The following is a 15164-nucleotide window of genomic DNA, read 5'->3' as shown; positions in this document are numbered from 1 at the left end:
TCTTAAAGAGTTGAGTGACAATTGTAATTTTCCAATACTCCAGAGCCATTCAAGAATCTGGTTGTTCTTGAAAGATCACTAGTAATTCCTCCACAATCTCTTCAGCTACCTCTTTCAGAACCCTAGGTGAAGTCGATCTGGTCCAGGTGACAACCCTCAACCTTTAGAACTTTCCTCTTCCAAGTACCTTCTCCTTAGTAATAGCAACTACATTCACTTCTGCTCCATGACATTTTCAAATTTCTGCCATACTTCTAGTATCTTTCACATTATTCCCCATTACTACCTCTCCAGCCATATTTTCCAGCAGTCTGATATCCACTTTCGCCTCTCTTTTACTATTTATATATCTGAAATAACCTTTGGTATCTTATATTATTGGCTAGCTTACCTGCATATTTCATCTTTTCTCTCCTTATGTCTTTTTTAGTTGCCTTCTATTGTTATCCAAACCTTCCCAATCACCTAACTTCCCACTAATTTTTGCTTTATTATACGCCCTCTCTTTTTCTTTTATGCCATATTTGACTTCCCTTGTCAGTCATGGTTGCATTATCCTACCTTTAAAATACTTTTCAGTTTGGGAGCTATCTGTCCTGCACCTTCCCATTTGCCTCCAGAAACTCCAGCCATTGCTGCTCTGCCATCACCCCTGCTAGTGTTCCCTTCCAATCAACTTTGGCAGCAGCTCCTCTCTCATGCCTCTGCAATTCCCTTCACTTCCATTGTAATATTGATACACCTGACTTTATCTTCTCCCTTTCAAACTGCAGGGTGAATTCTATCATATTATGATCACTGTCTCCTAAGGGTTCCTTTACCCTAAGTTCACTAATCAAATCTGGTTCATTACACAACACTCAATCCAGAATTGCCTTTCCCCTAGTGGGCACAAGCACAAACTACACTAAAATGCCATCAAATCAGGTTAGTTCCTTATCTAGCACTATCAAGCCTCTCCTCAGATCCTTTGCTCTAGGGGGAGAAAAGCCCAGACTATACAATCTGCCCGTAATTAAAATCCTCCAATCCTGGTGGACAATTTCCAGCACAATCAAAGGCTACAGTGTGGCAATGAGAACTACACGTAATGCTGCAAGTGTTGCTCACCCAGTATTTTATAAAGTTGCAACATAACCTCCCAACTCTTATACGTCTCAGCATGGATGTGGGCAAAGCTCATTTTTAAAAAAAATTAATTTATGGAAAAAGAGCAGGAAGGCTTTTCAAACTTGCTCCACCAGCCAATGAGATCTGGTTTGGGCTCAGAGCCAGTCCTCTGCTTTTCCTCTTAGCCTTAACTCACTATTGGGCCTTGAATGTATTCAATACCTCAGCAGCCACAGCCGCCTTGGGTAGAAAATTCCAAAGACTCATGATTCCTGAGACGAGAAATACCTCCTCACTTCCAATTGAAGTGGATGATCTCTATTTCTGAAACTGCTTGCCTCTCTCCAGTTTTAAACTAGGGAGATGAATTTTTCATCTCTTACTCTGTCATGTCCTCTCAGAATTGTAGATACTTGTTGTATTAGAGTCATATGGTCATACGACAGAGAGATAGGCCCTTCAGCCCATCTAGTGAGATCGACCACCTGGTAACGTTTATACTAATTCTACACTAATCTGATTTTATTTTCCCTGACCTTCCTACTGAGATCTCCACACATTTCTCAAACACAAATACCTCCCTAACATGTATAGCTTTCAACCTATTTGCCCAACACAGACTCTGCAAACACAGCTCTCCAATTTGGAAAATCCCCAAACTGGTTTTAGTATATACCTCCTCCTAAAACATACACCTCTCACCCACTCCTCTGAGACAGACTTTGTCTAACTCACTCACTCAATGCTTTGACACTGACACCTTGCCGCACCTATGAGTTTCTTGTACGCACAAGATGTCCGGTTTTAAGTTTTCCAGGATTTCTGCTTTACTGTGGCTGAAGCCTTCGATGTTGTGGCTAACGATTTTCTTGATTTCCAGTGGGCCGAGGGTTTATCCTTTTACCACCCACTGGATCACTTGCGGGAGTTTGTAGGACGGGAGACAATATGGTGAAGTGGGGTTTAAAGACCAGCAGATCCTGTGAGTGTGGTGAAAGGGTGCAGAACATTGAACACATTCTGCGCAACTGCCCACCCTCACCTGATTTCGCTGACACTGACCTGCTCAACGTCAACCAAACGACACTAGAGCGGCTGTCTGCCTGGTGTGACAAGCTATGATGATGATGACTTTGCTGCACCAACTCCCATGGCCACATATCCACATCACCAGACTCTTCGTTTCTCCAACCTACCGTTTCCATGACCAGGCCACTTCTCTCAAGGTTCTTCACAAACTTCTTTCTCCATTTTATGATCTGCTCCTTCTGTTTTGTTAATTTCGAGTTCCAGGTCTTTTTACTGTTGCTTCTCGAAGTTTCAGCTCTTGGCTTTTCATATTGTTTTGGTAATTCCTCTTCCCAAATAAGGACAAAATCTGTATACAACAAAACTGAAGAGTATTAATGCTTCTGTTCTCTGGGATAGATCAGGATCTATTGTCCAAGTCTTTGCAAGTCTTTGCAAGAAATATGGGTGTTATTTAATAGCTGGGATGCTAAGTGCAGAGTTAATTCTGGCGGATTATATAGTTAGAACATAAGAACATAAGAAATAGGAGCAGGTGTAGGCCATCCGGCCCATCGAGCCTGCCCTGCCATTCAATAAGATCATGGATGATCTGTCTGTAAACTCAGTTCCATCTACCTGCCTTTTTCCCATAACCCTTAATTCCCCTACTTTGTAAAAATCTGTCTAACTGTATTTTAAATATATTTAGTGAAGAAGCCTCAACTGCTTCCCTGGGCAGAGAATTCCACAGATTCAACACTCTCTGGGAAAAACAACTTCTCCTCATCTCCATCCTAAATCTTCTCCCCTGAATCTTGAGGCAATGTCCCCTAGTTCTAGTCTCACCTACCAATGGAAACAACTTTCCTAGTTATCTTAAGAGAGATAAGGGTTATCTTAAGAGTTATCTCCCTTAAGGCTACAAGTCAAATATTTTGGGACAGTCAGCAGCTCATCACATAAAATTGACGACATTTGACATTAATTCTCAATCTTGCTGAGCCCACAGTTTTGAAAGTAAAACTACGACAAATGGAATAATATCTGAGAATACAAATCATCTTGCTGCAGAATGGCAGAATATTTAGTTTGCTCTTGGCTGTAATACTTTATCTGAGAGCATTTGATGGACAAGCTACACATATGCAAATACAAACACTGAATCCATGTGGAAATAATGTAGAACAAATCAAGTTCACATTTTATTCTTCAAAATTGCTGTAAATAAAATAGCAGAAAACTCTTCTGACAAAGTGAACGTGATGTAGATGGAGGCATAAAACTTACCAACTCTGGTCTTCCCATCATGGAAAAAGTTAATTTTCTCTTCTTCCTTTACACTTGATGTAGTTGCTTTATGTTCAACGTCGATCTATATAGAGGAATGAAATTTCAGTATATTACCAGTGCAATACCTCATAAAGGACAAGGTGCACTATTTCTTCATGGACCGCAGAGTGTAAAGTGAAACAGTACTGGTGTGGGAGCAAAGCTGTTCGAGTTTATTCTTTGGTTATGATCAGACAAATAAGAATGGAACTGGGCAAGAATAGCCTTGCCTGGAGGAGGAGCACTGGAGGAGATAAGCTGATTAACTGTATCAAAGAGCACAGGTAATTCAGAAGAACGAGAAATGAGAGCAGACATACAAGATGTCACTTGCAGATTTGCCATGGAACTGGTGACATTGACTCCAGGTTTGTTTTTAGAGAAGGGAAGAATCCCAGTCCTATAACTTATCTTGATAAATAAGGGGCTTTACATATTGTAATGTAATAGTTTGGTAGGCTCCTCATCAACCTTCCTAAAGTCTAAACCTGAGAGAGCCCATTTAAGGACACCAACTGGGCATAGCTTTCCAACTAAGACCTGACAAAGGACGTTATTTTAAAAAGATTACCCTTCCTTATAAATTCTCCTCTGAACAAATACCCTACTTGCTTTTCATTCTACATAGTTACTCATATATCTTTGAGCCAGAATTTCTCAATCTCATGTTGTCTTTTTAACACTTTCTTAACACTGAGCATGCTTGGAATCCATTTAAATAAATTAAGCATAATTTGACAGCTAGTAATCCAAATGTACATCTGATGAAAAAAGGAGAGCATCAATTACTCACATCAATTTAAAACATTTACAAAACATCCTGCCAACACTTGCACTTGAATGACTAATATATAGTGAAGAGTTACATTTCCAATACCAGTTTCTATGAATGCTGCTGGTGACTAGAATCTGTGGGTAATTGTATTACTATTAGTATGATTTTCTACCTAGTTTTTCTAGACAGTGTCAAATCTCTTTCTGTACCTTTGAGGTCTATCAAGGAGGGGATAATAAAAAAGAATGGTAGGGCACTCGTGAGTATTGAAGAACAGAGTCATTTTGTGTACAAACACAAGGATTATTGAAGGTGGTAGCACAGGTAGATAAGATGGTGAAGAAAACATATGGGGTATTATCCTCATTAGTCGGGTTAAGAACATAACAGGAGCAAGGTTATGGCAAAGCTTACAAAACATTGAATAGGCCACACTTGGAATATAGCATCTATTTTTGGTCGTGAAACAGTACAAAGGACATGAATAAATGAAGATGGTGCAGAAGAGATTCACCAGGACATTGCCTGGGATGGAGTGTTTCAGTTAGGGGGAGAGACTGCATACTCTGGGTTTTAGCCCACCATATCAATGCCATCCATCAAGAACCTAACTGTGCCAATTCCATTCACCAACACTTCATTCATCGCTTTCTGTGTTTTGGCAATCACTTATCTAGATGCTTCTTAAACATTGTGGTTGCACCTGCTTTAACTACTCACTCAGACAATATGTTCCAGATTTTAACCACCCTCTGAGTAAATAAAAACTCACCCAGATCCCTTCTAAAACTCTCAGCCTTGTTCACAAATCTATGCCCTCTAGTTTTAGAGCCCTCCACCATGGGTAAAGGTTTCCTACAATCTACTCTGTCCGTGCCTTTTATAATTTTGTACACTTTTATTAGTTCAGCCCTCAATCGCCTCCCATTCCAAGGAAAACAAACCCAGTCTGCTCAATCTAATATCCCACAGTTGAAAGTTGGGATGAAAATCAGCCTCTGCTCCAGAACCCTTTACATGAGAAAACTCATTGTCAAGTCTCACACATGGAGACAATAAAGTTTATCTGAAAGTATTCAGTGAGCTTTGACTATACAAGCCAACTTGCGGATGGTACAGAATAAATACTAGCTAGAAGTTTGAGGCAAAGAAGTCCTAATTACAATTCAAATCTACTTTTTGATGAAACAGATAATGCAGCAAATCCACGGTCAGAAATAAATATAATTCTTGCTACAGCTATATAAAATTTAGTTAGACCACAGTTGGAGTATTGTGTGTGACCTTGCTAAAGGAAGGATGTTGAGGCTTTGGAAAGGTGCAAAAGTAGTTCTTTTCAGGATGCTGCGTGGATTAAAGGGTATTAGCTAGAGGATTCAGGTTGTTTTCTCTACAGTGTCAGAAGCTGAGAGGTGACCTGATAAGAGGTTTATATGATTATAAGAGACAGAGCTAGGGTTAATAGTCAGGGTCTTTTGCCCAGGGTAGGAATGTCAAGTACTACAGTACATGTATTTAAGGCAAGAGGAGAAAAATTTAGTGATGTGCAGGGCATGTTTTCTGTTTTTTTAAAAAAAAGCAGTGAGTGGTATGTGCTTGGAACACACTGCCAAGTGCAATAGTGGAAGCAGATATTTTAGTGGTGTTTAAGAGACACATGTATACGCGGGGAATGGAAGAATATGGACAGGTACAGGTAGAAGAGATTCAGTTTAATGCAACGTTGCATTTGCCACAGACATCTTGAGACGAAAGACCTGTTCTTGTGCTCTACTGTACTACGTTCACTATCTGCAATATGATCCAAGGCTCAATGATGAACTAAAAGTACATCTCTCAAAGACAACTGGTGTCTGAATGGAGATAAATTAAAATAAACATTGCCCACCTCCTGCAACTCCACAAAGGCTTCATCTTCAGCATCGTCCTCATCATCATACTCATTGTCCAAACTACCATAATTATCAAACTTCAGCTCATCGGGTGTGATGAGGTTCATGGTATCTCCCTCCTTGTTGCCCCTCTGCTTCGACATAGTGTTTTAGAGTTCAGATAACTTTTAGAAATGTATACCTGGTGATGTCCCTGTTGGGAACAAAATAAATATCAATTATAAAGTAAACAACAGGAATTCTGCAGATGCTGGAAATTCAAGCAACATACATCAAAGTTGCTGGTGAACGCAGCAGGCCAAGATGTGGCCTTTTATATATTGGTGAGACCCGACGCAGACTGGGAGACCGCTTCGCTGAACATCTACGCTCTGTCCGCCAGAGAAAGCAGGATCTCCCAGTGGCCACACATTTTAATTCTACATCCCATTCCCATTCTGACATGTCTGTCCACGGCCTCCTCTACTGTGGAGATGAAGCCACACTCAGGTTGGAGGAACAACACCTTATATTCCGTCTGGGTAGCCTCCAACCTGATGGCATGAACATCGACTTCTCTAACTTCCGCTAAGGCCCCACCTCCCCCTCGTACCCCATCTGTTACTCATTTTTATGCACACATTCTTTCTCTCACTCTCCTTTTTCTCCCTCTGTCCCTCTGAATATACCTCTTGCCCATCCTCTGGGTAACCCCCCCCTTGTCTTTCTTCCCGGACCTCCTGTCCCATAATCCTCTCGTATCCCTTTTTGCCTATCACCTGTCCAGCTCTCGGCTCTATCCCTTCCCCTCCTGTCTTCTCCTATCATTTTGGATCTCCCCCTCCCCCTCCAACTTTCAAATCCCTTACTCACTCTTCCTTCAGTTAGTCCTGACGAAGGGTCTCGGCCTGAAACGTCGACTGCACCTCTTTCTATAGATGCTGCTTGGCCTGCTGCGTTCACCAGCAACTTTGATGTATGTTGCATCAATTATAAAGTGATTTCTTTGTGGTCATTGGGTCCTTCTTCTCTTCTCTCTGGTCTTAACACAGAAAGACGCACCAACAAATTAAGCAATAGATTTTCTTAAAGATATACTTAACACACTTAGTGTAGATAACGTACACACACATTCATCACTTTCGCACATTAGACAATTATGTACACGTTAACACATTTAAATGCAGTTACTTACACTTGTACACACAAAAAAATTAAACTTTATCTATCTGCTTCAGATGATATTTTAAGCTACTATATAGATCTTCATCTCTTTTCTCTGCATAGACTCATCTTTGAGTTTTACAGCTTCCTACAATGCAAATGAATGCATCATAAATGATCTACTTAAACCAACCAGCCATAAATGCTATGGTTACATGTATCTTGTGGAAGGTGGGTTGCCTCTTGGCAACCACAGCCTCTCCATCACTTACAAAGCACAAGGCTGGAGTGTGATGATGCATGATCTGCTTGGCTGGCTCAGCTTGAACTGTTTCCAGATTTGGCTCTATCCAGGGCTTGGCAGCAATGCCAACCCATCACCCATTCTAAATGTCCCCTTCTTGAACTGACAGCACATTGTGCCTACGTTGTATTCCATCTGCAAAATGCGCTGCTTCGGCTACTCCAGCAGCACCCGCTAAGCCCACAATTTCTGCCACCAAGAAAAAATAAGGTAGATGTACAGAACACTGGCATCTGCACATTCCCTCAAGTTGCACACCATTCTGACTTGGTAATATAATGCTGGCTCTTCATCATCACTGGATCTGAAACCTCGAACTCCGTACCTAACAGCACTGTGGACAGTGTCGAGTACCCTCTACCTGCTCAAGCAACAGCCATCTCCCAGACAGTGAACAACTTAATGAATAAACGCACTTGAGACATCTTGCAAGTAAGCAAGAGAGAAATTTTATCAACTGGTTGTGGAGGGCCATTGGAGCAATTCTGACAAATACCAATGCAAGAACTTCGTAAATCAACAATGGTGAAATCCCACCAGCCAGTAATTATGGTAGCTTGCAAACTAATAATGGAGTAATTTTCCAAATACTAGGCACTTGCCCTTGTTCTTGTACAAAGTGATGATTTTGGAGTTGCGCATATCCTGTGGTACGGCTCCTTCCTTCCAGCACTGACGGAGGACCTCGTGTAAAGGTTGGAGAAGTGTACAAGAACAAGGGTGACAGGAGTGACTGCAACAACTACAGGGGTATCTCCCTCCTGAGAATTGTCGGCAAAGTCTTTGCTCGTGTAACCCTGGCACGTCTACAAAGTCTGGCAGAGCAGGTCTACCCTGAGTCTCAATGCGGTTTTCACGCAAGAAGGTCAACTGTCGACATGATTTTCTCACCCAGTCAACTCCAGGAGAAGTGCAGGGAACAACAGAAACCCCTCTATGTCACTTTCATCGACTTGAGCAAGGCATTCAACCTTGTCAACAGGGATGGGCTCTTTCAGATTCTCCTCAAGATCGGCTGTCTCCCAAATCTCCAAAGTATCATCCAGTCATTCCATGACGACATGAGGGCTACTGTTCAGTACAATGGCAGCTCATCAGAACCCTTCGCTATTCGTAGTGGAGTCAAACAAGGATGCATGTTGCCCCAACATTATTCGGCATCTTCTTCTCTCTGCCATTGAAGCACGCGTTTGGGACGTGGACAGAAGGCATCTACATACACACCAGGTCTGATGGGTGGCTGTTCAATCCTGAGCACCTGAGAGCAAGAACAAAGGTGCAAAAGATCCTAATACGTGACATGCTCTTTGCCGATGACGCTGCTATAACCTCACACACCAAACAGCAACTACAAACTCTCATGGACCGCTTCTCTAAAGCATGCAAGGATTTTGGGCTTGCCATCAGCCTAAAGAAAACACATGTCCTTGCCCAGAACGTAGTGGAGACACCAGTCATTACCACCGACAATTACAACCTAGAAGTGGTCCACGAGTTCACATACTTAGGGTCGACCACTAGAGACACTCTCTCCCTCGATGCTGTAATCAATTGGCGTATTGGCAAAACAGCATCAATCCTTGCTCGACTCTCCTCACGGGTCTGGGAAAATCCGAAACTCGCTACAAAGACCAAGACTGCTGTGTACAATGCATGCATTATCGGCACCCTCCTGTATGGTAGCGAGACTTGGACCATCTACTCCAAGCAGGAGAGGAAACTCAATAGTTTTCACCTGCGTAGCCTTCGCCTCATCCTTGGTATCACCTGGAGAGACAAAGTCCCAAACTCTGAGGTCCTCTCCCGTGCTGGACTTCCCACAATGTTCACGCTTTTTAAAACAATGCAGACTGCGCTGGCTGGGCCACGACTGTCGTATGAAGGATGATAGACTGCCAAAGGACATCTTCTACGGAGAACTAGCAACAGGCAAGAGGAACGTTGGTAGACCCCAACTTCGCTTCAAGGACCTCTGCAAGCACGACATGAACGTCTTAAAAATCAACACAGAGTGCTGGGAGGATACAGCAGATGACCACAACAAATGGCGAGGTACTCTTCAGCAATACCTAGAGCAAGGTGAAAGAGTGATCCTGAGTCAGTTTGAGGAGTGGAGAGCTAAACGGAGAGCACAGCGGACAGCAATTCCATGACACCCTACACATGCAGCAACTGTGGCAGAGCCTGCCATTCCAGGATCAGCCTCAATAATCACAGTCAACGCTGCTCAACAAACCAGTGACTACCAGAGGTGCAGTACCCATGGTCGACCACGACCGATGGAGGCCACACACACACAAGACACTTGCCAGCAAAGCTAGACGGTCTTGCCAACTGCCAAATAAAAGAACATAGCTAATTAGCAATGGCAAAATCTAAACATCTTTTGGGGGAGGGACTACCAGAGGAAATCCATATTGGCCAGGTCTCTGGCACTGAGTCTGGCTATGTGGCTCAGAAGAGGAGAGCAGAAGTGAAAGGAGATTCATTGGTTAAGGGAACAGACAAGAGGTTTTGCGGACAAGAATGAGATTCCTGGACGGCATCTTGCCTCCCAGGTACCAAGGTCAAGGACATCTTGGATTCAGTCCATAGCATTCTAAAGAGCATCCAGAGGTCATGATCCTCTTTGGTACCAATAACAAACACAATAAGGGTATTGAACTCCTGCAAAGTGTGTTCAGGGAGTTAGGTGCTAAGTTGAAGGACAGGACCTCCAGAATGGTGATCACAGGATTTCTGTCCATGTCATTAGCTAGTGAGGCTTAACGTAGAAAGACAGTTTAACACATGGCTAAGGAGATGGAGAAGGAGAGAGGGTTTCAGAGTTTTGGATCATTGGGCTCTCTTACAGTAAAGGTTGGACCTGTACAAATACGATGGTTTACACCAGAAATGAAGGGGGACAAATATCCTTGAAGGAAGGTTTGCATCTGCTGCTCTGCACAGATTTAAATTAGAATTGTAAAGGGGCAGGAACCCGAATGCCAGGGCAGCTACTGGGATTGGTTGTGGGAAAAGTAAATGTTAAACCAACATAGAAAGAAAGGAACTGAAAGGTTGAGCATGGTGTGACTAATGTTCTGAGTTGCATTTATTCCAGTGCAAGAGGAATAGATAAGGCTGATGAGGCTGGAGCATGGATCAGCATGTGGAATTATGATATTATGTCCATTAGTGAGACTTGGTTGCAGGAGGGGCAGGGCTGGCAGCTCAATATTCTGGAATGCCATAGTGTTAGGCATTATAGAGGGGAGTTAGAAAAAGGTGAAGCTTAGCACTACTAGTCAGGGAAAATGTCATGGTAGTGCTCAGACAGGACAGACTTATAGACTCACCAACTGAGGCTATAAAGGTGGAATTTAGGAATAAGACAGGGATAACCACATTAATGGGATTATATTATAAATTTACCAAAAGTCAGCAGGATTTAGAGGAGCAAATTTGAAGAGCGATAGCAGACATTTACAAGAAAATAAGTTTTGTTAGCAGGCAATTTTGACTTTGCACACATTGATTGGGATTCCCATACTGTGAAAGGACTAGATGGGATAGAGCTTGTCAAATGTGTACAGAAAAGATGCCTAGTCAATATACAGAGGCCCCAGATAGAAAGAGCACGATATTGGATCTCCTATCACGGAACAAGACAGGGCAGGTGACAGAAGTGTGTGAAGAATATACCTTCAATCTACTGATTATAATTCCATTAATTTCAAGATAATTATTCAAGGATAGGACTGAGAATTGAAATTGGAGAAAGGCTAATTTTGATGGCATCAGAAAGGATCTGACAGATGTGGATTATGATAGGCTTTTTTTCTAGCAAAATGATGTTTGGTAAGTGTGAGGCCTTCAAAAGTGAAATATTAACAGTATTAAGTTTGTGTTTTCTGCAGATATATTAAGAGCAAAAAGATAGCAAGGGAGAAAATTGGTCCATATTAAGATTAACATTGTCATCTACGTATTTAGAGCTGAAAGAGATAAAAGAGATTATAAATGGATTTTTTTTTTGCATCTGTATTTACTCAGGAGATAGGCACAGAGTCTATGGAACTGAGGTCATGGACGGAATCTAGATTACAGAAGAGGAGGAGCTTACTGCCTTGAGGCAAGTGCATGTGAATAGACCCCAGGGATTGGCATGGTACCCCCTTAAACCTTGTGGGAGGCTTGTGCAGAATTTGTCGGGGCCCTGGCACAGGTACTCAAAGTGTCCTTAGCTACAGGTGAGGTGCCAGAGGACTAGAAGATAGCTAATATTGTTTCAAGATTCAAGAAAGTCTCCAAGAATAAGCCGGGAAATTATAGGCAAGAGTGCCTGATCTCAGTAGTGGGTATATTTTTGACAAGTATTCTGAGACAAGATACAGTGCCGATAAGAATTATTTACCATCCCCCCCCCATGGATGTTTTTGTGTTTTATTGTTTTACAACATTGAGTCACGGTGGATTTAATTTTGCTTTTTTGACACTGATCAACAGAAAAAGACTCTTTCGTGTCAAAGTGAAAATGGATCTCTTCAAAGTGATCTATATATAAAACACAAAATAATCAATTGTATCAGTATTCACTCCCTTTAATATGATGCGCCAAATCATTAGTGGTGCAGCCAATTGGTTTTAGAAATCGCATAATTAGTTAAATGGAGATCACCGCATGCAGTCAAAGTGTTTCAATGATCGTCATAAAAATACACCTGGATTTGGAAAGTCCAACTGCTGGTGAGTCAATTTCCTAACAAAAACAACACCATGAAGACAAAAGAACACGTCAAGCAACTCCACGAAAAGGCTATTTTAAAACACAAGTCAGAAGATGGATACAAGAACATTTCCAAGTCACTGAATATCCCTTGGATACAGTTAAGTCAATACTCAAGAAATGGAAAGAATATGGCACAGCTGTAAATCTGCTTAGAGCAGCTGTGCTCAAAAACTGAGTGACCGTGCAAGAAGGGGACTAGTGAGGGAGGCCACCAAGAGACCTATGACAACTCTGGAGGAGTTACAAGCTTCAGTGGCTGAGATGGGAGAGACGGTGCATACAACAACTGTTGCCTGGGTGCTTCACCAGTTGGAGATAGGACAGTGGCAAAAAGAAAGCCCCTGTTGAAAAAAAACTTACGTGATTGAGCTCTTTGGCCAACAGACTAAATGTTATATTTGGCATAAACCAAACACTGCACAGTATTAAAAACACATCATCCCTACCGTGAAGCATGGTGGTGGCTGCATCATGCTGTGGGGATGCTTCACTGCAGCAGGCCCTGGAAGGCTTGTGAAGGTAGGTTGTAAAATAAATACAGCAAAATACAGGGATATCCTAGAGGAAAACCTGATGCTGTCTGCAAGAGAACTGTGTGACTTTTTGTTTTTCAGTTAGACAATGACCCCAAGCATAAAGCCAAAGCTACACAGGAATGGCTTAAAAGCAACAAAGTTAATGTCCTGGAGTGGCCAAGTCAGAGTCTAGACCTCAATCCAATTGAGAACTTGTGGCTGTATTTGAAAAGACTGTTCATTCACGATCCTCATGCGATCTGACAGAGCTTGAGCAATTTTGTAAAAAAGAATGGGGTAAAATTGCAGTGCCAGATGTGCAAAGCTGATAGAGACTTATCTACACAGATTGGCTGCAAATTACTGCCAAAGGGGCATCTACTAAATACTGACTTGAAGGAGGAGAATAATTATGCAATCAATTAGTTTGTTTAATAATTGTAACAACTTTAGACAATTTGTAGAAATTTGTTTTCACTTTGACACAAAAGAGTCAAATGTGATTCAATATTGTAAAACATAAAAGGTGAAAACTTCCGGGGGCAGGGGGTGAATAATTTTTATAGGCACTGTATATAAGCATTTGGAGAGTTAGGGTCTGATTTGGGATGGCCAACATGGCCTTGTGTGTGGAGTTAACACCTAGTCAATATTTACAGAGTTTTTCGAGGAAGTGCCCAGTAAAGATGAAGGAAAGTTGAAGTCCATGTTGTCGGCATGGACTTTAGCATGGCCTTTGACAAAATTCCACAGAGGAGGCTGGTCCAAAAGATTCAGTCACTTGGCAATCAGGATGAAGTAGTATTGGCTTAGAGCTAGGGGTCTCAACCAGCGGCCCACAGACCCCTGGCTTAAGAGTTTGGTTCATGGCATAAAAAAAGGTTGGGAACCCCTGGCTCAGAGGGAGAAGATAGAGAGTGGTAGTAGATGGTTGCCTCTCTGACTGGAGGCCTGTGACTAGTGGTGTGCCACTGGTACAGGTGCAGAGTCCATTGTTGTTTGTCATTCATATTAATGATTTTGATGTTAATATGGTAAACTGGATCAGTGAATATGCAAATGACATCAGGTCATCTGCAGTGGACAGTAATAAAGTCTATCAAAGCTTGCCGTGGGATCTGGACCAGCTGGGAACATTGGATGAAGAATGGCAGATAGAATTTAATGCAGACAAGTGTGAGCTGTTGTATTTTAGTAGGACAAACCAGGGTAGGACTTGCACAGTGAATGGTAGGGCACTGAATTGTGCGTTAGAACAAAAGGATCTGAGAAAATGGATCCATAACTCCTTGAAAGTGGTGTCGCAGGTGCTGTGTACATACATCTATTGATGCTTCTGGACACATCTTCAGTGATGTTCCTGGAATCATCGGGTGTCAACATCATACAACCTCCTCCAGGTGACCCAGCTGGGGCTGATCAGACCCCAGCTTGTGTCCAGATGGCTGGCTGCTTATGACTCCATGACTCCCCTCTTTTGAGCCACAGCCATTTTGAGGCCCTCTCTGCCGCATCAGTGGTACTGCGGATGGCTCTCCTCCTCCTCTCTCCCTCGATGCCCAAAATGTTGAAGGCTCTAACTAAAGAACGGGCTGCAAATCCCCTACAACCAACTTCCACTGGGAGACACCTCGCTCTCCATCCAGCCTGCTGACAGTTGCTGACCAGTCCTGCATACTTGGAGAGCTTCCTTTCAAAGGCCTCTTCCAAGCTATCTTCCCATGGAATTGTCAACTCCAGCAGCACCACTTGCTTAGTAGACTCAGACACTAGGACAATGTCTGGTTGCAGGGTGGTGGCTGCGATATGGTTGGGGAACTTCAGCTGCCTTTCGAGGTCCACTAACAGCTGCCAGTCCCTTGCAGAGGTCAGAATGCCTGCAGATGTCCTTTTGGCAGGTATGGGCTGCTCTCCAGCTCTGACAAAGGCAATGGTCTGCTTGGAGGGTCGGGTCCACTTCGCCCACTCAACTCCTGCGCTGACGGCTTCAGCGATGGTCTTCAGGACCTGATCATGCCTCCACCTGTACCGTCCCTCACCAAGTGCCCTTGCACAGCCGCTGAGGATGTGCTCCAGGGTTCCTCGCTTGGAGCACAGTAGGCACACAGATGACTCTGCCTTGCCCCATGTGTGCAGGTTTGATGGGCTTGGAAGCACATTGTACTCTGCCTGGATGAGAAATTGGATGCAGTGTGGTTCGGCTTTCCAAAGGTCAGCCCAGGTCACTTTCCTCTCAACCACATTCTCCCATCTTGTCCAAGCTCCCTGTTGCTTCATTGCAGGCTCTCATCTCCTCCACTACTGCTCTCACCTC

General features: G+C 42.9%; 1 protein-coding gene across 5 annotated transcripts in view; it reads right to left on the bottom strand.

Annotated features, from left to right (window-relative positions):
- LOC134345485 (anoctamin-7-like) overlaps positions 1-15164 on the bottom strand; it is a 190418-nt gene that overhangs the window by 143831 nt on the left and 31423 nt on the right. For 3 of the 5 annotated variants that reach the window (XM_063046214.1, XM_063046215.1, XM_063046216.1), the window contains exons 2-4: positions 6114-6310; positions 3409-3493; positions 2307-2488 (exon numbers count right to left, since the gene is read on the bottom strand). In XM_063046214.1, the coding sequence (XP_062902284.1) occupies positions 2307-2488; positions 3409-3493; positions 6114-6260 (414 nt within the window). In that variant the 5' untranslated portion in view covers positions 6261-6310. Of the gene's footprint in view, positions 1-2306; positions 2489-3408; positions 3494-6113; positions 6311-6969; positions 7139-15164 lie in introns of all 5 variants that reach the window. The other 2 variants (XM_063046218.1, XM_063046213.1) reach the window with 1 other exon arrangement.

The sequence above is a fragment of the Mobula hypostoma genome, chromosome 4 (genome assembly GCF_963921235.1).
Source record: "Mobula hypostoma chromosome 4, sMobHyp1.1, whole genome shotgun sequence".
Taxonomy (NCBI): Eukaryota; Metazoa; Chordata; class Chondrichthyes; order Myliobatiformes; family Myliobatidae; genus Mobula; species Mobula hypostoma.
The sequence above is the reverse complement of the archived record's forward strand: the minus strand, read 5'-3'. Positions and strand labels throughout refer to the sequence as shown.